This window comes from Paroedura picta, chromosome 5 (assembly GCF_049243985.1).
Source record: "Paroedura picta isolate Pp20150507F chromosome 5, Ppicta_v3.0, whole genome shotgun sequence".
NCBI classification, from domain to species: domain Eukaryota; kingdom Metazoa; phylum Chordata; class Lepidosauria; order Squamata; family Gekkonidae; genus Paroedura; species Paroedura picta.
In genome coordinates this window covers 82247461-82269172 of record NC_135373.1, presented here as the reverse complement: position 1 = coordinate 82269172, position 21712 = coordinate 82247461, and the positions used below count along the sequence as shown (strand labels likewise).

The window sequence follows — 21712 nt, the reverse complement described above, 5'->3', positions numbered from 1 at the left end:
GTGGCTGACTCAGGAAAAAGGAATGGGGGATTTACACAGGCAGGTGGTATAATCAATACATTACTCCTATAGTACAACAAGAGGGTTGGATCGTAAAGAGAAGACCATAAATCACAAAAAAACCATTGAAGAGTTTTCTCATTTTATTCAGTGTTGTGAAAAAAGGAAGGCCCAACATCTAGATATTGTATTCACTGACCAGCAAGTTTTAGTGATCTGTGTGCCTCCTGAGAACAGCAAAGAAAGAACACTGTACTGAGCTGCTGTTGATTGGCAGGCTCTACCTTGCTGGCAAAGGGGGCTTCTTTACAGCAGCACCTGACAGGGACAAAGTGAGCACAACTTTTCTAATATACCGTGATTCATTCCAGGAAAGCAAATAACAAATAAATGTAGAGATATTTGCATCCCTCCTGTGAGGGAGGCCGTTAAGTCAGTTATTCAATTTGTATTACTTAAATAAATATGATTAAAGTATTTTCAAACGGCTAGCGTTATCCATAAGAATAATATTCAACTTTGCTGGAGCCTCTGTGAACCTATAATATAGCTCTAAGTAAATTGAGGTAGGTTTATTTAAGGAGTTAGTTTCCTTCAGTATATTTTCAATTTTAAAAGCGAAAAGAGATTAAGATATATTGGCGTTTATCCATCCATGGACATAGCTGAGTAGGATTTTGCCACTTCTTCACTGGAGCCCCCTGAAACCCCTAAAATTTTGTTCCTGAAGGTCAACAGGAACAAAATAGCTGTCAAAATGAGGATCTGCCATGGAAGCAACAAATTAGCAGAAGTCACCGACCCCTCTTCTGCAATCAGAAATGTTGTTCTGTCCAAAGACTGGCTTTGTTCTTCCTAACATGCCATTCAAAATAGGACTTGATAATAGGATTTGGAGAAACTGAGATAATAGGATTTGGAGAAACTTCTTCTTCTTCTTCTTCTTCGTCTTCGTCTTCGTCTTCGTCTTCGTCTTCGTCTTCATCGTCTTCTTCTAGAAAGCTACCCCAAGACAGAGCAATCCCCTGCCCCTGAACATCATATGCTATCTACATGACATTGCCAAAACCAAGAGAAGGACTATGCAGAATCCATAGTCATAGATGACTGATGCAGTTTCATTGTCTTTTAATATGTGTGGTATGGTGCAGGGGGGGGACTAATTCAATGCATATTTTATACATTGAATTCGTCCCTCCCCTGCACTATACCACACATAGTTAGCTAATGATACCCAGTACTCTCTGTTTCTGCCTTCTTTTTCTTTGGTTCTTAATACTCTTTCCAGTTATCTTGACAGTATTTAAGCCTGGGAATATAATTGTTAACTCACTATGCCAAAGAGAATTTTACAAAATGTTCCCCTAAAAATTCACTCTTCCTTTTTTGTTTTCCAGTAGGCACTATCACTGTTGTGTTTTCAGCAATTGAGATCTTGTCTTCCTTCTTGTTCTTGTCAGATACTTCTGCACTCTCTGACCTTTTCTGCATGGGAGAAAAAGGCCAGTCCAGCACTCATATGGAAGCGGGGCTAACCCACATGACTTTGGCACCGTCTTGGCCTCTCCTGCTTTAGGCCCTCCATTGCCCCGTGGCAGAGGAATGCGGATAAATCCATATTCCCTTTCTTGCTGCAGGTGCCAATGGGGCCTATCCCAGGGCAGGCCTGTGTGGCAGCGGTGGGCAGTCCTGGTGTCCCAGAATGAACAAAAAATGACCCAGTTGGCTCTGCGATGCTTTGCAACCACACAGAGCTGACTGGGGCATTAAAATGTTTTTCATGAATGTGGGATTGTGTTGTCATGCAATCTTACCTTTGTGAAAATAACATATTTCCCCGTCGATGCTATGAAATGTAACAGAACCTCTAGGCCCTGGCTGTTTCATGTGGAGGAAGTAATCCAGGGCACACTGGGTCCGGCACGGAAAATCTTCCCCTCTGAGGACCGGGTAAGCAGCAGAACTAATTGCCCTGTCGCAAGGTAGACTGGTATGGCCACTGCCATACAAAAAAGGTACCTGTGATGTGTCTCCTCCTGTCTGTTGATTTCACTAAAATCTTTGTTCAGAATCTCATTGTTTCCTACTTTTATTATTGTGAAGTTCTGCTTGACAGTCTTCCTGTCTCTTTGCTCTACCTTCAGTGTTTTTACATAGCTTTTTCTTTCTTTAAATTTTAATTGTATTAGATTTGTCATCATTTACTCAATTTATTGTCCGATATTAAGTTTAAATGTGTTTTCTTGATTAGAGCTTCCACTCCTTGAAACCTATAAATGCAACAGTTTTCTCTCCCCCCCCAATTTGGAATATGTTTGAAATGCTAGGGGAAATGGGTTAATTATTTATTATCAGCCCCCATTCCCATTGTGGATTGACTTATGTGGGTGCTGTCTAGCCCTCAAAAATCTAAAAAAAAATAAAAATAATAATTAAGTGTTATGCCATATCTTTTGTGTCTAAATAGAGATGCTATTTATTCTTCAGTGGAAGTGGGAGCAGGCAGTGTGTAATAACTGTTTAACCCTGCCCCCAGTGTGTCTCTCTGATTCTCTGTACTGTGGAATGTGACCAGACTAGACTGAAGCTGTAGGGCAATGTTGACATTTCTAAGTTGTTGAGGAAGCTTGATGCCAATCTCCACCCTAAAGTGGAAATTTTTCAAGGTCACTTTATAGAAGAAGAAGAAGAAGAAGAGTTGGTTCTTATATGCCGCTTTTCCCTACCCGAAGGAGGCTCAAAGCGGCTTACATTCACCTTCCCATTCCTCTCCCCACAACAGACACCCTGTGGGGTGGGTGAGGCTGAGAGAGCGCTGATATCACTGCTCGGTCAGAACAGTTTTATCAGTGCCGTGGCAAGCCCAAGGTCACCCAGCTGGTTGCATGTGGGGGAGCACAGAATCAAACCTGGCATGCCAGATTAGAAGTCCGCACTCCTAACCACTACACCAAACTGGCTCTTATAACATGGCTCGTCCTATCTATACAGTATAAGTAAGCATATTCTAACCTACATACAGTCTTATACTGCTCCTGAGAATTTGTTAGCTCAACCTTTCCCAGCTTTTTTACCATTAAGAAATCCCTGAGACATTCTTCAGGTATCAAGAAACCCCATAAGTGGGGTGATCGTGCAGAATATGTCTGGGAAGCATAGGTGTGACCATGCCCATCCAGGTCTCCTCCCCTTCCCGCCGACTCCAGGGCCATCATTGGGCATATATGGTCATATCACCCAGTAAATGTTTAACAAATTTAAAATACATATAAAAATTAATTTACTCCCACCCATTCAGGAAACCCTTCCAGGGCCGTCAAGAAATCCCAAGGTTTCATGAAAACATGATTGAGAAAGCCTGTGTTAGACTGATTGACATGTTCAGTAACCGCCATATCACAGCACAATCATCAGAAGCAGCAGCAAAATATTGCAATGGTGGCTGCACCCTAAGTAAACAGAGCAAGTTACATTACAGTATTGGTTCTTAGACTTTTGACCCTTCTTTTAAATAAAATACAGCCCAGCTTTCTGTACCATTTCTGCGTCAACTTCCTTTTCTTAACCTAATATAGGCTGCTTAGAAACCTGGGATAGAGCAAAAGGGCTGTTCATTTGCCAAGCTGCTGCCTTTCACAAGAAACGTGGGTGGAGCAGGCTGGCCTGATCTCATCAGATCTCAGAAGCTGAGCATGGTCAGCCCTGGGTAGTACTTGAATGGGAGCTCACCAAGGAACTACACAGAGGCAGGCAGTGGCAAACCACCTCTGAATATCTCTTGCATTGAAAGCCCCATGGGGCTACCATAAGCCAGCTTTGACTGGTGGCACTTTGCACCATGGTGTGCATAACTATTTGGTGAACTGGATCTCTTATTAGTCTGCCAAGCAGTAAAGAGGTTTACTGCACATTTAGTGCAGATATATAGGGAAACTGGCATATTTATTTCTTCCCTAGACTAGATATTCAGTTACTGTTCGGTCCAAAAAGGTTTCCTTTAGGGCAGTGATACTTACTCAGTGGCTTGGGAGCTGTCTGTGACTCTTCTGAGCGTCATTCTTCTGTATGCTACATGCCCTGATATTTCAGGAAAGTGAACAAGGCCCTAGCCTAGTGGGGCTGTTGGCTGGTAATTGTTCTTGTCTTTAAATGATCACAGCTGAATAAATGGGTCAGTTGTGAGCCTGCTGAAGTATGGGCCTTGTGCCAGGAATGGAAGTAAAAAGTTAACAATAGTTGAGAATGAAGTTCTTCACAAGCCACAGAGTGAGTACCATCACTCTAGAACTTTAATTTAATTTTGGTGACTTCATCCTACCTTCACTACATTTTTTTTCCTGATGGAGATTTCCCTTCATATAAGTGGGGATGTGCAAATAGTTGTATGTGGCATCTCATTTTCCCCTCATTTCACAAAAGAAGAAAATAGATAAATAAGGCTACTCAGTCAAAAATGAAGAGAAAAGACAGAAGGAAAACAGGTCTTTATAAAAGCCAATCAGTGTGAATGTGCAAAGTTACATTAAGAAGTTTCCCAGTTCTCTCAGTAAGTATCCTTTGATGGTTATCCTAGAAGCCATATAATATCTGGTGGCAGCTGGAGGACAGCATTTGTAGGATGCCCACAGAATTCTAATTGGAGAGATTTTGGGTTTTGGACAGCAGTGTGGAGTAGAATGTAAGAAAAAAGTAGATGCAATATACAGTGTACCTGCTTTAGAAAATGCCCACATAACTTTGAGCACACACTGTGAGGTGACTACTATCAGCTGCACCCACTAAGTAGCTAAAGTAAAGTTTGTAGAGGCAGTAGAGGCAGAAATCTAATAATCTCAAACATTGGCATATAATGCCTGTTGAAAGTTACTGCTAACTAAAACGGCCTATTTCACTGTGAATGCTGTCTCTGAACACTGTATTTAGGTCATCTACTACTGGAGGAGTGTGCGCCCATTATCATGTGTTGACTGCAACATGTAAACCAGTCTGGCCACAAATATCGCTACAGGAGTATTAGTGGTACTCTCCCCCCACCATGCAACACAGTAGCTTTTTAAACAAACAAACATCCCCCTCAGAACAAAAAAAACTTGCAAGGTATTTGTGTTTATGGACAGATATGTTTATTTATTTATGCTTGTATTTATCAACTGCCACTCCCGAACTCAGCTGCCTTGTGGTGGTTTACAATAAAAACTGCATAAAACCACAAACGACAAAAACAAAACAACAATCCTCATGGTGGACAGAGCTAGTCTGATTCCCTCCCCACATCCATCCACAGCCGATGACACCAGACCACACCAGTCCCCCATCATCCTCGGGAGAGGTGCCCGTGCCCAGCTGACCAAGGGCAATGCCTGTACAGGGCCTCTACAGGGGCCTCTATGGGGGTGGGGACAAGATCTTCCTTGCCTGGCCTCAACCAAATGCCTGGTGGAAGAGCTCTGTCTTACAGGCCCTGCAGAACATTGACAGCTCTGTCAGGGCCCTCAGCTCTTCCAGGAGCTCATTCCACCAGGTTGGGCCAGGACTGAAAAAGCCCTGGCCCCAGCTGAGGCCAGGTGTGCCTCCTGGAACAATGAGCAGATTCATACCCACAGAGCAAAGAGCCCTGTGGGGGGCATAAGGAAACAAGCGGTCCCTCAGATATGCAGGACCCAGGCTGCATATGGCCTTGAAGGTAAGAACCAAAATCTTGAACCTGATCTGGAAGCTAATTGGCAACCAATGCAGCCCCCTCAGAATAGGCTGAACATGGGCTCTCCAAGATGATCTTGTGAGAAACCCTAGCAGCTGCATTTTCTACCAACTGCAGTTTCCAAGTCAGAGACAAGGGAGAGCAAGTTACAGAAGTCTAATCTGGAAGTGACCGTTGCATGGATTACTATGGCCAATAGTTCTGGGCTACCTTTGTGATCTGAACCTCTGTAGACAGGGAGGCATCAAAGATCACCCCCAAGTTCCTGGCTGCAGGCACAGCGATAATCTGCTCCCCATCCAGGCGAGGAGGAGGAAGAGGAAGAGGAGGAGGAGGAAGAGGAGGAGGAAGAGTTGGTTCTTATATGATGCTTTTCTCTACCCAAAGGAGGCTCAAAGCGGCTTACAGTCGCCTTCCCTTTTCTCTCCCCACAACAGACACCCTGTGAGTTGGGTGAGGCTGAGAGAGCCCTGATATCACTGCTCGGTCAGAACAGTTTTATCAGTGCCGTGGTGAGCCCAAGGTCACCCAGCTGGCTGCATGTGGGGGAGTGCAGAATCAAACCTGGCATGCCAAATTAGTAGGAGGCATGCTTCCTGAACCTGCCCCCGTCTACTCAGCCACAGGACCTTTGTCTTGGAGGGGTTGAGTTTCAGGTGACTCTGTCTGAGCCAACCAGACACTGCTTTCAAACAACTGGCAAATGTTTCGGGGGGGGGGGGCGGCTGGCCTTCCTTCAGGATGTAGAGCGGAGTGTCATCTACAAACAGCCCGAAGCCCCAAACCAGCTGTGCCAGAGGGTGCATATGTTGAAAAGCATGGGGGAGAGTATTGTCCCCTGTGGGATGCCCTGTGGGCCAGACAACTCTTCCCCCACTGCCACCCTCTGTGTCCGGTTCTGGAGAAAGGAGATCAGCCACTGTAAGGCTGTCCTTATTCCCATCCCATCAAGGCAGTGGGCTAACAACTCATGATCAACCACATCAAATGCAGCTGACAGATCTAACAGATCTAAAAATCACAAGGATACCTGAATGGCCCTGAACCAGCTGGCGCTGGAGATAATCTGTCAGGGTAACCAATGCAGTCTCCACCCCGTGGCCAGGGCGGAAGCCCGACTGGTATGGGTCAAGGGCCAAAGTTTCCTCCAAGAATGCCAGGAGTTGGTCCTTTCCCAGAAATGCAAGATGCAAGACTGGGCAGTAGCTAGTCCCGCAGTCCAGCAATGGATTTTTCAGGAGAGGGTGAACCACTTCCTCCTTCAGACCTTTGGGGAACTCTCCCAAACTCAGGGAGTGGGCCTCCTAACCATCGGTTGCCTGACTTGAGCAGGGCTCCAGGTGACAAGTGGTCGCCCTCACTGACCCCAGCAGCTTGTCCACTTCGGTTAAAGAGAGCCATCTGAAGCCATCAAACATCACCGGCCACAGAGCTTCCAGTGCACATTCTGTGTATCAATTGTGGCAGGCAGGTCCTGGTGGAGCAACAAGACTTTATCCGGGAAAAAGCTCACTAATGCCTCACAGCTCAAATATTACAATTTTGGCACCCTTCCTTGAGGTAGTAAGAGACCAAACTACCCTAAATAATTGTGTTGAGTGAGAGCTAGTGGACATGATTTTGGTGGCAAAAAATTCCCATTTTTGCCACTTTCACCGCCATCTCATATGCCTGCATAAGCATGTGATAGGACGTCTTGCCACTTCTACACGAGTTTTCCACCACACTTGCTCTAGCCATCTCACTTCCCTCTTCCTCTCACTTTTCATGTCAATGATACCATTGGGCTGGCGAGCAGGTTAGTTGGAGCTTTTACTTTGATTCATCCCCTCAGATACCCACACAGTTTAGCTTAAAGCCACCAGAAAAGTAGTCTCTGACCAGGGTGGCTTTAGTGATTCTGAATCTTTGGACAAATGTCCAAGGTAGAGCTCCAAAATCTGTGCCACCCTATTGATGGATCCTCCACTGGGGTCAAGCAAGGGGTGGTTCTCACTGCCTGTGAGGGGGTGGAAGCCATTACAGAACAGAAGCCAGCTGCCCGAGCCCTTGTTACAACAGATACAAACAGCTGCAGGAGCCTGCTCTTCTTCTACTTTCCTCCCTTCCAGGTTGGCAGGGGTGGGGGGAGGCAGGATAGAGTAAGGCTACTGAGACAGCTGCTCATTAGCTAAGACTACTCATGTCTTTGACCATCGTATATTTTTTCTGAACAGACCAGTAATGTACTCCATTAAATTTGTTCATGTGTTTTGAGAGCACAGTGCTTTGCAATATGTATATGTTACGTCTGTTATCGGCACATCAGTGCAACTGCAGCCTTTGCTGCTTATTGTCACTTGCATTTCAAAAACAACAATCCCTTTCTTCTTCTTCTTAACACAGGCAGTCGGGCGGGAACTGTTGCTCCATTTGATAGACTTTCTGGTGACCAATTATCATCATGACCCTGTAATTACAAAACTGATTGATAATACCCGGATACACATCATGCCTTCAATGAATCCTGATGGCTTTGAAGGAACAAAGAATCCTGGCTGTTTCCCCTTAGAGGGCAGGTAGGAATTCAGGCTAGGATGAAATGGAAAAATTGGGGGGGGGGGGTGTTTTAGGAAGTGCTTTTAATATACTTTTGTGCCCTGCATCATATCCCTATAGAACAACTAGTGTTTAGCTGTACTGACTCCCTTCTCTTCTTGAGGCCTTTAATTTCAGGAAATCTTGAAATGGCATATTTCTAGGAGATGGCCTGTGTTCATCTCTTTTGGGTGTATCTCTGATCAAATCAGCCTCCATCTCAGTGATTGGTCATTTCTCATCCTGAAACAGGCTGTTTCTGCACCTGAAAAGGTACAAGGCAGGAGAGACAAGAGCTCTGTATGTCTGATCTGGTTCAGGGCTCTGCCCGAACAAGAAAAGCTTTTGAAGTGGCATCAGTGGCCACAGGATGGACCCATGCCTGCCATCACTTGCAGTTTGGCTCAAAGCTAATGATTTGTGCACTGATGAAATACAATTTGGGACATAACATGTCTAGGGAAACATTTTTCTTATCCCTGAGGTCTAAATATACTACTTCATTTCCCTGTCAGTATATCCACATTATAAAACCACTTCCATGACATAAACCAGATTGTTAAGAGAAATTAATATACTTCCAAAACAAGGAAATAACACAGATAGTTGAACAATATCTGAGTTGCCAGACCCCTGAACATGCACAGCTGCAGTCTTAAACCAGTCCGCTTGAATGCAAATGTCGCAGAGATATGTAAATAACCATAATTGTATGTCCTTTAGGTACAATAGCAATGGAGAAGATCTGAACAGAAATTTTCCTGATGGCTTCATAAGTAATCCTAGCACAGTCCAACCAGAGACTCAAGCAGTGATGGACTGGATAAAGACTGAGACATTTGTCCTCTCTGCCAATCTACATGGTGGAGCGCTAGTCGCTAGTTATCCTTTTGATAATGGCAATTCTGGTAAGTTAAAACTTACAGAACAGAAATACATTTGTTAGAGATTCCTGGGAAATGTTGCATGAAATGTATGTAGGCTAAACTCAGGGGTCAGCCATGCATGTTATATACATAAAATTCAATGATTTTGTAAGAAGTGTTTTTTTCTTGCTTCCCACACCTTTGTGGTGTGTATATGTACCTCTGAAGTGTGTTCATGAGCCTCAGCTTTTCTTCTGTTCCTTCTCAAACCTGCTTTTCTTTGAAGCTGTGGGAAGGGTTTCAATAAAGTCTAGATGGCAGCTGTGCAGTTGCATCTATTCAGATTTTCTGACCCACATGGGAGCCAACTTTTCTGATCCTGAGACAGTAATTCCCCAGTGCCCAGCACATGGGGTGTGTGTGTGTGTTAATTTTTGTAATTGGCACTAGAATATCAGTATACAGTTATATCAATATACCATTGTAACAATAGCTGTCGCATATTATCCAAATTCCCAGCTTTCGTTTTTATAAGAAAGTCTGTAGCCTCTTCACTTGAAGAGGTATAAGGGGAATGGTATAAAGGAAAATGATTAGACTTACTTCTTTTAGTGAAATACATGCTACACCTATTGTTGCAATGGTATATTGTCACAACATAAAGTGCTGATTTGTAAAAAAAATTTGCAAAATCCCAAGTGGCTGAGAGAATGGGCATGGTCATTTTGGAGACTGGAACAGAGAAACTGCAAGGAAACCTGCCAGGTTGCAGCCCAATTGTTCCTATGGTTTATCAGCAGTCACATCAGCAACAGGGAACAACTAAAGTCCCATCCTTGTGTGGAAAACCTCCCAGTCTATCTGTGAAGTATTTCAAGACTTTAAGATTTCTCTCTCTCTCTCTCTCTCTCACACACACACACACACACGCACACATGCACACAGCCTGTTTCCACAGTGGAGGTTTTGCGCTGGCCTGCAGGCTGGAGTTTTAGTCATGGCAGGCTGTCCACCTCTTCTTGTTTCTACATGGGGAATCAATTTGGCCCAGTGCACCTCATCCGCCCCGGATTTGTGCTCCCATATGGGAGCCAGGGCAGTTAACTTCCCAGTGTGGAAATGGTCGCACATTATTTTAGGTTTCAATGATCCATTGACTTACACATTACTTGATGAGAATGTTAGTACATGTTCCAGAGAGAGAAAATATACACATGTATACATATGTAGCCTCAGACGTGATGCTGACCAGAAAAGTACTAGACTGTATACCTCTTCTACATTTATATTAAAAAGTTTACCTTATGCCAGCAATCAACACTCCAATAGTCAACAAGGCACACTATAGCACCAGTCGATTTCAGGATAGTGGAACTTTCCCCCTTCATAGTCTTTGAATGGTGAGGAGGAATTTGCAGTGCTAGCCAGGAATGTAAATGTTGACAAGCTACACATTCAGTGAAATTGAGGGTTTTTCTTTTACATGCTCACAATCCTTACATTGAATTCATAGTGATAGCCAGGTCCTTATCTAGGCTTGAATAATACAAACTATTTTTACTACTGTTGAAATGTGTGTGCACACAGAATATAAGTAGTAACAGAATGTCTACTGTCATCATCTTTCTACAGTTACTATTACTTCAGACGGAATTAGCACAACTCTGGATAACGATGTTTTTGTGCACCTTGCAAAAACATACTCTACCAGTCATGCCACAATGCATAATGGGCATGTATGTGAAATGAGAGATCCCTTTACAGGTGGCATAACAAATGGTTTTGGGTGGTACCAGGTGGGAGGTAAGCATTCCTCATTTCCCTCTGTAGCTCTTAAATGCTGTTGGCTGCTTTTGTTTGCTTGAATGCTCTGAGAAAAGCTTGACAAACTTCTGCTTTTTTAAAATGCTGGAACAAAGATAGATCTCAAAGTCTGTGTTGCTTTCTCTCTTTAATACTTTAAATGCAGAGAAGATCAGTAGGATAGTGGGTAAGAATGCAGAAATGAGCCTAAAATTCATTGCTGAGAGGATTGTATAGTACTAGGAGACACACTCATTTGCATTTTGAAACTTCTGCCCTGGTGCCCCTCTGTTTTAAGATAATTTGTGTATAGCTTTGAAAATATAGTAAATATAGTACATGCTTTTACTTTTTTAAATTCAGCTAGCTGTATTAAGTGTATGCAGAGAAGCATAACAGAATGTTTCAAGGGTGCTTAAATTGAAGAAGAAGAAGAAGAGTTGGTTCTTATATGCCGCTTTTCCCTACCCGAAGGAGGCTCAAAGTGGCTTACAGTTGCCTTCCCATTCCTCTCCCCACAACAGACACCCTGTGAGGTGGGTGAGGCTGAGAGAGCCCTGATATCACTGCTCAGTCAGAATAGTTTTATCAGTGCTGTGGCAAGCCCAAGGTCACCCAGCTGGTTGCATGTGGGGGAGTGCAGAATCGAACCTGGCATGCCAGATTAGAAGTCCGCACTCCTAACCGCTACACCAAACTGGTTAATAATTTGTTAATTAAAAACCAATGGCTGGCTAAAATACGCATTCAACTTTATTTCTGTATTCTGTTCCACAGTAACATTTCTGCACACCACTGTCATATGAGGCTTAACTGTGTTTTTAGTGTCTCCTACAAAAACCTTGCAAGAGCCTCTTGTGGCGCAGAGTGGTAAGGCAGCCGTCTGAAAGCTTTGCCCATGAGGCTGAGAGTTCAATCCCAGCAGCCGGCTCAAGGTTGACTCAGCCTTCCATCCTTCCGAGGTCGGTAAAATGAGTACCCAGCTTGCTGGGGGGTAAACGGTGGTGACTGGGGAAGGCACTGGCAAACCACCCTGTATTGAGTCTGCCATGAAAACGCTGGAGGGCGTCACCCCAAGGGTCAGACATGACTCGGTGCTTGCACAGGGGATACCTTTACCTTTATCTTTTTACAAAAACCTTAGTTTTTCATAAGCAGTCTAGTATGGACTGATGCCTACAAGAACAGGTGAAATAGATCTGTCATTCCATTTCCCACTCATTTCCAATGAGAGCCCCAGGTTGTACACCCACCTACTGCCATTGTGCTATCAATTTTAGTATCCTAGGCTGGAAGAGGCCATATATGTAATATGGATGTTACAGCACTAGCCAGAACAGTTCTCTATGTATAGGCCTTCTGTTTCTGTCTTCCATTTCAAATGCCCATTGCACTGGAATTCCTCACTGCCCAACTCCCTCACACTGTCTCCTCACCTTCAGAGATCTTTTTGCAAACACCAATCAGTTGTGCTTTGTTAAAGAAGTACCCTACATTGTGTTTCAATAGAAATCTAAATTTTCCTCTTTGTTTATCCAGCAGAGAATTATTTTGATATTCACCTAAATGATTTAAAGCCTTTAACTGCCATTATATCAGATACCTAGATAACTGGAGGTAAAATAACCATACACCCTGGAAAATCTCTCCTGAACCACTTAAACAAACAGGGTTTGATCGAAGTGTGTACCTGACCAGCTCCAGTTTGTTTGTTTGTTTGTTTATTTACCGCCCTCCCCGGAGGCTCTGGGTGGTTTACATGGAACATAAGAACATGATGGCCACTTACTTCCCAGGCTGCCCCCGAACATGCCCCGCAAACGCACACACTGACGCCCACACGATCGACCGCCAGCTACGCGCCTGCGCCACCGCCACGGCACACAACAAGCCCGCCCGCCTCCCAGTTAGCCTCCTTCCATGACGCCTCGCCTGCCTGCCACAACAGCCCCCTGGACTGCCGAGGACACTTGCGGACACTGGCCACAACCGCTGCCACTCCCAGCCACCATGCGCCAGGTTCGTTTCACTCCAACATCGGCCCACTGCCACGCCCGGCCACCCAGACCTCCCAAACACAACCTTCCCGCCGCACGCGCTCGCTCCGGCCCCACGACTGGACACCCAGCCTCCGGACACTTTTAAACTTCCAAACCCGGCCTCGCACAAGCCTACCAGCATCAGAAGTGCGGAGGAGGGCAATGGCTTCTCCAGGCCCAGCCACCGCTCGGCCTACCTCACACAGCCGTCCCCGCCCACGCTGGAGCCTTCTGCCGTCTGGCGGGAGCCCACCAAGGACCCATCTAGCGCCCATTTTATTTAAATTTAAAATGGGCTTTAAATCTAGTAACAATATAATAGTATAAACAGTGCAACAGTACAAACAGGTTCAGAGCACTCTGGTGGAGTTCTGAGGGGGACGGGGGGAGCAGGGGCCCTTCATTCGCTGTTGGTTATGCTTGGTCTCAACCAAATGCCTGTCAGAAGAGCTCCTTTTTGCAGGCCCTGCAGAACTGTTTAAGCTCCGTCAGGGCCCTGATCTCCTCTGGGAGCTCATTCCACCAGGTGGGGGCCAGAACAGAGAATGCTCTGGCCCTGGTCGGGACCAGGCGGACTTCTTTAGGGCCAGGGATCATTAGCCGGTTGGTAGCGGTGCAGCACAGAGCTCTTTTGGGGGCATAGGCAGGGAGGCGGTTCCTTAGGTATACTGGGCCCTGACCACGTATGGCCTTGAAGGTAATTACCAGAACCTTTAGTCTGATCTGGAATTCAACTGGCAGCCATTGCAGCTGGTGGAGAATAAGCCGGATGTGGGACCTCCACGGTGTTGCTGTGAGGATCCTGGCCACTGCATTTTGGACCAGCTGTAGTTTCCGGGTCAATGCTAAGGGCAGGCCTGCATATAGCGAGTTACATAAGTCCAGTCTAGAGGTGATCGTCACATGGATCACTGTGGCTAGGTGTTCCAGGGCCAGGTAGGGCGCTAGTAGTTTGGCTTGGCGGAGATGGTAGGATGCCATCCGCGCTACCTTTGTGATCTGGGCTTCCATTGTGAGGGAAGCGTCCAGAATCAGGCTTAGATTCCTGGCAGAGTGAGTCATAGAGAGCTGCACACCATCCAGGGCAGGCAGAAATGCTTTCTCACATGGGACCTTCCTACCTAGCCACAGGACCTCCGTCTTTGAAGGATTGAGCTTCAGATGACTCTGCTTAAGCCATCTCGTCACTGCTTCCAGGCAGCTGGCTAATGCTTCTGGGGAAGAGTCAGGGCGGCCATCCATCAGGAGGAAGAGCTGGGTGTCATCTGCATATTGATGACAACCCAGCCCAAACTTCTGTACCAGTTGTGCGAGAGGGCAGATGAAGATGTTGAATAGGATAGGAGAGAGGACCGCTCCCTGTGGGACTCCGCAAGTAAGTTGTCGGCGATCTGATGTTCTCTCTCCTATTGCAACCCTCTGTCCATGATCCTGGAGGAGGGAGATCAACCACTGAAGGGCTCTCCCTCGTATTCCGGCATCAATGAGGCGGCGAGCTAGTAGCTCATGATTGACTTTGTTGAACACTGCTGAGAGGTGTAGTAATATCAGCAGTGCCAACCTGCCTCGGTCCAACTGGCGATGTAGGTCGTCTGTCAGGGTGACTAGCGCTGTCTCTACCCCATGGCCATGCTGGAAACCTGACTGGGATGGGCTTAGGACCAAAGCTTCTTCCAGGTATTCCGTTCGTTGGTTTGCAACAGCCCTTTCTACCATCTTCCCCAGAAATGCTAAATGTGAGATGGGTCGATAGTTATTAGGCTCTCGCAGATCTAGAGATTTTTTTTCAGCAGTGGGCATACCACAGCCTCCTTCAATCCCTTTGGGAATTCTCCTGTTGTGAGAGAATTTGGGATGCAGGAGAAATTCTGTGTGCCTTGAGTCTCTTGTGTACAATCAGCTTACTGAAAGTCATTATGCATTGTGGTTGCTAATCAAAATGAAAATGACCTGATCATGGGCAGAAGTTTTGTGGTGGTGGATGTTTGCAGGGGGAAGCCTAAGGATATGCTGCATGTGTGTTTGGGGTATCCATGGAAGGAGGGAAGGCCCATGGTTCAGAGCAGCTTCTTTGCATGTGGAAATTCTCCTCTTGGAACTCAAGTTGCAGTTCGGGTTGCCAGCTCTAGGTTGAGGAAAACCTGGAGACTTTGGGGGTGGAGCCTGCAGAGGGCAGGGTTTGGGGAGGGAAGGGACTTCAATGGGGTATAATGAAGAAAATGAATTGGTTTTTATACTCCACTTGTCACTACTCAAAGGAGTCTCAACACACCTTATAATTACCTCCCCTTCCTCTTGTCACAACAGACACTGTATCAGAGAGCCTTGACAGGACTGCTATGTGAGAACAGCATTATCAGGACTGCGATGAGCACAAGGTCACCCTGCTGGCTGCATGTGGAGGAGTGGGGAATCAAACCTAGCTTGTCATATTAGAAGCTGCTGCTCTTAACCACTACACCAAGCTGACCTTACAGTATACCAATTAAGCAGCCATTTTATCCAGGGAAACTGTTGCCTGGAGATGAACTTTAATTCCAGGGAACCCCCAAGTCCCACATGAGGGCTGGAATCCCTAGTAGGGTTGGGTGCTTTGTGCCCAAAGCAGCCAGTGCCACGGTGTGGGGTGTGGAGGGGAGGTGCGGGCACTGGTGCGCCAGCAGGCGCACACATGCAGGCACAGAGCTCTTTAGGATGCCAAAGCACCCAACCCTAATGATCCCTAGTTAGAATGCTAGGGTAACCCTCTGCCTGAAGGCCTGGAAACCCTCTCCCAATCCAAGCTCACAAATAAATAGATGGTGTGACTTTGTATGCTAAATACAGAGCAGGCTGAGTTTGAACACTTGTAGAGGCTTCAGACATTTAAATGCTTTTGCACTCTGAAAAGTGGGAGGCAATTTCTCCTTACTTAGAAACTTCGTAGAATATATTGGCAGCACATTTTTTTTCTTTTTATATCTTTACAAATAAAATGGAAGATACTTTTTTTAAAAGAAAAGCTAAACATTGAGGGCATTACTTAAAGGACCACAGGTCCTCACAACCCCCTCCTTCCCATGACTAGTGCATTGATTTCCAATTTCCATAATCTGGTTGCGGGTTGTTGAACATGTGAGAGGGGATTGGTGGAGGGGGTGGGTTTGCCTCACACTTATATTCCACTATTTTTTTAAAACTCCATGCAGTCAGCCATGCTGCAGGGGAGGGACTGTCCATGGTTAGCCTTGCGTTTGCATAATAAAGGCCTGGTATTCTTTTTAAAGAACCTGCCCACACCTGAAAGCAGCCACCATCGCACTCTCTAAGCCAGCATGGTTGCAAGGGTTGGAAGTAGATGCTAGCAGCTACAGTGAGCTGTACGCCATGGTGGCAGTATTGGACAGGAATAAACCAATGTTAGCTTTCCTGCAGGTATGCCACTGGGCTGCTCTTTTGCACCAGAAATGTTCACTCATAGGAAAATCTAGTGTCAGGAAGCACTGGGACCAGCAGAGGTGAATCAGGCATCTGGGAAAGAACTTTAGGACAGTAATTGAAAATGTTAATTCTTACTGGTATTTCAACTACATAATGAAATCATTCACTTTAGGTGGGATGCAGGATTACAATTACATTTGGGGACAGTGCTTTGAAATTACATTGGAACTATCATGCTGTAAATATCCACCAGAAGAAGAACTTCCATCCTTCTGGAATGACAACAAATTGGCTTTGATTGAATATATTAAACAAATTCATCTAGGTAAGTGATCTTAGATGACTAGTGCTTGATCCTAAATATTATCTTGATAAATCTTATAGAACCGTTTTAATAATGTGAATAGAACGTTTTGTGCTGTAGAGTCCGTGGACTGAGTCCACACACCACTGGGTGCTGCACTATCATCTCACTGTAACAATCACTGGCAAGTAACAATCATTGGCAAGTAGAGGGGCTTCTCGACAAAGAATGTTCCAGTGGCAGATCAATGCAGCAGTGCACCGATAGTGGGTACAGCCGAAGTATGAAAGTGTTAAACCTGCATAGGAATTCTGTTAATTTACAACCAGTTCCCCCTTACAAGTTTATGAAAACTATTCCCTGTTTTTGACTAGTTCATCAGCTGTTGGGAATGGAAGGCCCACCCAGCTTGTGTACTCCACTGTTTGTGGCCCTTTCCACATCAGTGACCACTATACTGAAGCCTTGTTTGCCCACAATCACCTGGCCATAAAATTACCACTATGCTTCTATGGCACTCAGTATAATCCAGCAATCTCTCTTTGTCTTTAACTTCCTTTGAAGTTAAACAGTGGTTCTATAATGCATCACTTCATTTCCTTCAATCTCACTGTACAGAAAAATTCAATTTCTTCTTTCCACAAAAATACATTTCTAGACATTAACTGAATTAAAATTAGTTTGGGCTTATAGTGTCATGGCTTGGCAATACATATATCTTTCCTCACTCTTCCAGGTTCTCTCCGTAGGCAAGAAATGTGACACAAGAAACATGCCATTCTTTTTAAAAAGTTACAGACATTATCTTTATATTTCACATATACCAGCCGATAATACTTTGTTCTTCAGTCACTATAATAAACATACATTGTACATTTGAACTTTGGTCTGAATGACTGTAAATAAAACTTGTTGTATAATAAGCACATCCCCATCAGCTCGTGAAGGACTCATTCATCTCAGCACTCTGTGTCAAGGCTTCAATGCAGGGCTCTGCTGGAATTGTGTAGTTAACAGGCTACAGTACAGAGCAGGCCACAGCCCTCAGGAAGAATGAAAGCTTTCAGTCTGCTCCACCTGATAAGGGACTCTTCTTTCTCTGTTTATGCCCTGAGGGCTTGAACAGCATCTTGTCAAATCCATTACTCTGCTTGGAACACTGGAGGTGAATTTCCTATTCACCCCCCCCCCCCCCAGCCATAAAAATTGGCTAAACAATTGTTTTGGTGCAAGTTCATGCAATACTTTGTAACAAGTGTTTCAGCATTCACTCTGATGTTGGATTAGGAGACAAGTACCATCTGTTGGACATAGATAGAAAAGATGTACAGAAGGAGATCACTAGACTTCTGTAGCAGAAAGCATCATCTTTTCAACTACATAAGCTGGAAAGCAAAGGAAATGGGTCTCTCCCCCCCCCCCAATCTTTCCTATAGGTGTAAAAGGGCGTGTTATGGATAAGGACGGAGAATCTATTGCAGATGTAATAGTAGAGGCCAGAGGAAGAAGGCATGTATGTCCTTACAAGACCAATAGAGATGGAGAATATTATCTTATGCTCCTGCCTGGGATCTATGTCCTTAATGTAAGTATACTTCTCTGGCCCTGTGAACTTCCGTCTCACAGAGATCTATGTGCAAACACTAAAGCACTTTTTTGCATATGTGGACTGCTCCCCCCCTCCATTTGAAAGATGTGTGGATGGGATACAACCACTTCTATGACTGATTTTGAATCATTTCACAATAGTTTTTCTATGAGGAATGAACATTAAAATCTTACGTTTTTTTAAAAAATGGGGTCCGTGGGTCATTTTAACAATGAAGGTGTTCCCATGTTTCCAAATTTACCCTAATATTTGAGGGTTTTGTGTCTTACCACCTCAGTTATTACAACAATGTTCCAAACCAGGCTTTTAATGATTTACTGGACTGCAGCCTATAAATTAATTTCTCTGGTACATGAAATAAGAGATCACTATGAGAGAGGGAAGAGCCTCTTGTGGCGCAGAGTGGTAAGGCAGCCGTCTGGAAGCTTTGCCCATGAGGCTGGGAGTTCAATCCCAGTAGCCGGCTCAAGGTTGACTCAGCCTTCCATCCTTCCGAGGTCGGTAAAATGAGTACCCAGCATGCTGGGGGGTAAACGGTAATGACTGGGGAAGGCACTGGCAAACCACCCCGTATTGAGTCTGCCATGAAAATGCTAGAGGGCGTCACCCCAAGGGTCAGATGTGACTCGGTGCTTGCACAGGGGATACCTTTACCTTTACCTTATGAGAGGGATTAAGGATCTGAAATTCCATGGACATAGGAAGATGGACAGGGTAGCTGTGTGTGATAGCTGCACTGTACTAATTCTAATTATTTTGGGTGGATCTCTGTGAATAATAGTTGAACAGGGGCCTATGGCCACTCAAAGAAGCCCTGATCATTAGTACAGGTGACACCCTCATTAATGTAGCAAATGACTCTTGATACAGTAATGCCAAAATCTACTTTATAGGATAAACCACTAAATAAATATGAACTCTTCTTATAATTGTATAAATATATGTAGCCCTACACAGGGTCTGCTCTGGGGTTTATTGAATTAATCATCAAATGCAAAAATAAGGTCAGCTTTGGCAAAATCTTTCATGTTTTCATTGCACTCCCCTCTGGCTAAAGATGGCATTTCTTCAACTTTATAATGTGTATGCTATGCATTACACGAAACTTTGGGAATAGAGTTGCAGCAGTTTGTGGGAAAGAAGTGTACACAGAGAACATAGTGTTTATGCTTACCCTCCCAGGCAGTATGCCCCAGGAAGACCCCTGTCTGAGACCTGGAAAGCCACTGTCTATTACTCCAGATAATAATGGCCTGTGTAGACTGATGGTCTAACTTGGCAGCCTTGTTTGCGTAATGTCCATTATGAGACTGAAGCATGAATAGTCCAGAAAAACTCTCTTTTTTCTCCTCTTTCCCACATTGATGGTCTTTAGGCAACAGCACCTGGTTACAAGTCAGTGCTACAGATGATGAACATTTCAGATGGCACACAGGACTTCAGTGCCCTGACCTATGACTTCATTTTGCCTGATGTATCTGCTGCACCAAAGCTTGCATCCTGCCCTACAACCCCCCGTTATACTGAGAGTACATCAACAACACTGAAACCTGCTATTAACACATTGATTTTAATTAGTACTTTGTATGCAGTGTTCAGATAACTCACACTCTTTGGAAAGTACTTGAATGACTTGTCTTTACCAGAATATATAAAAGACTTAAAATAACCTGGACAGTATTTCCTGGACAATCAATAAATTTTGGATATTTCACTATTTTACCTAATTTACTTTATTATTTGAACATTATAAATGTTTTTTGTGTTCTGTTCAAAGCAGAATATGAATCCTAGGGTTGTTAGCTCTCACTAGCTATCCTGTGAATCTGAAACTATCAAAGGTAATGTTTTTATAAACCAGTAGCTACTTCTGAATGTAGTAACTGGCAAGGGGATTACAAATGCTAATGAAAAGCCTGGAGTATACAACTTTTTGCCTGTTCCACTGGCATTTTTCTTATACTAGAGAGGTCGCAGTTACATGATTACGAGTGCACATCCTTGGTTTGGAAAGCAGATTTCTTCCAGGATAGACTGGCCAGGGATTCTGGTTTGGGAGAGGCATCAGTTGGGCATGGACTTGGGGTCAATGTGGATGGGCAGGTAGTTGTGAATTTCCTGTTTTCTGCAGGGAGTTCGACTAGATGACCCTGAAGGTCACTCACAACTCTATGATTCCAAGTAGAGTAGTTTTGTTTGGGTTTTCTTCTCTTATTTATGCTGTTTTAGTTAGTAGAGCAAATGTTTCTTTGGCCCTTATATGTTGGTTCATTCTTTCAGCCAGCACTATGCAAAGCCCTGCTTCTGCTAAGCAGGGAGCTGACTTTGTGATGCAAGGGTTGGTTAGTTAGTGCTGGGACAGTCAGAAAAGGGTTGTCAGCATAGGCTTTTGCTGCAAACTAGGAGAGCAGGTTTGACTTAATCCATGGGAGAAAAAGGAGCAAGTCTGTCCAGTGACTCTAAATCCACCAAGGACAAAAACACTGACTATCTGTATGTGCTCATAGAGTTTTCTGCCAAGTGCTGCTGTTCAAGAGTTTCTGCATAGTTGTACTTGCATTAAAGGAGGGGAAAGTGTGAGGGGAATGGTAATAAACAGATGAGACTTCTCAGTTGACCAAGGAACAGACAGTTAAGCTTTCCTGGGCCCCAGCTTAAGGAACTGTGTCCTTTATGGAGAAGATATATAGAATACGACTTGAGGCACTGCAAACAAGAATGTTTCTCAGATATGCCATATGCCTTGAGAGTAGGATTACTAATCTCCAAGTAGGGGCTGAAGCTCTCCCAGCGTTACAACTGATCTCCAGCCCAGAGAGATCTGTTTCCCTGAAAATGGCTGTTTTGGAGGCACTATGCCTGACTGAAGTCTCTCCCCTCTGCAGGCTTCACCCTAAAATGTCCCAACCTAGAGTTGGCAATCTTATGTCTGGAGGGGGGTATTACTTGTTGATCTCAATGTCTAGGGATGTAGTAAAAAGATTGACATTGCTTGTCAGAATTAGGTACACCAACACCAGTAACTAAAACTGAAGAACTACCTTCAAACATATTTACTTGTTTGCTAACATGACTAATAGGCATTAAGCATACCTTGCTATTTGTGTAACTTTTTGTATTTGTGTAACTTTTTGTAAAGCTGTTTTCTCATAGTCTTTATTGTGCACTGACAATGCAGGATTAAGGAGAGTTACACCTTTCTAAAGTAACTCCCATTAGGATTTCACTGCAAGCGAATTTCCTGAACCCTATTACCAATCTTTTTCAATGTATTCAGATTCACATATTCTACAAAAAAACCTTTATCTCATGTTATAAAAAAGGATCCCTCTGAAAATAACCTTTAAAGTTTAAATTGAAAACTTCAGACATCACTTTTCTGTATATTATCAA

The 21712-nt window shown here is 44.4% G+C and overlaps 1 protein-coding gene across 3 annotated transcripts in view; it reads left to right on the top strand.

Moving 5' to 3' along the window:
• The window catches only part of CPM (carboxypeptidase M), a 43607-nt gene extending 23571 nt beyond the window's left edge, over positions 1–20036 (top strand). For 2 of the 3 annotated variants that reach the window (XM_077338770.1, XM_077338771.1), the window contains 6 exons: positions 8087–8259; positions 9002–9186; positions 10777–10947; positions 16579–16731; positions 18147–18295; positions 19695–20036. In XM_077338770.1, coding sequence (XP_077194885.1) covers positions 8087–8259; positions 9002–9186; positions 10777–10947; positions 16579–16731; positions 18147–18295; positions 19695–19922 — 1059 coding nt within the window. In that variant the 3' untranslated portion in view covers positions 19923–20036. Of the gene's footprint in view, positions 1–1995; positions 2016–8086; positions 8260–9001; positions 9187–10776; positions 10948–16578; positions 16732–18146; positions 18296–19694 lie in introns of those variants that run through there. The other variant, XM_077338772.1, reaches the window with a different exon arrangement.
• The last annotated feature ends 1676 nt before the right edge of the window (positions 20037–21712 follow it).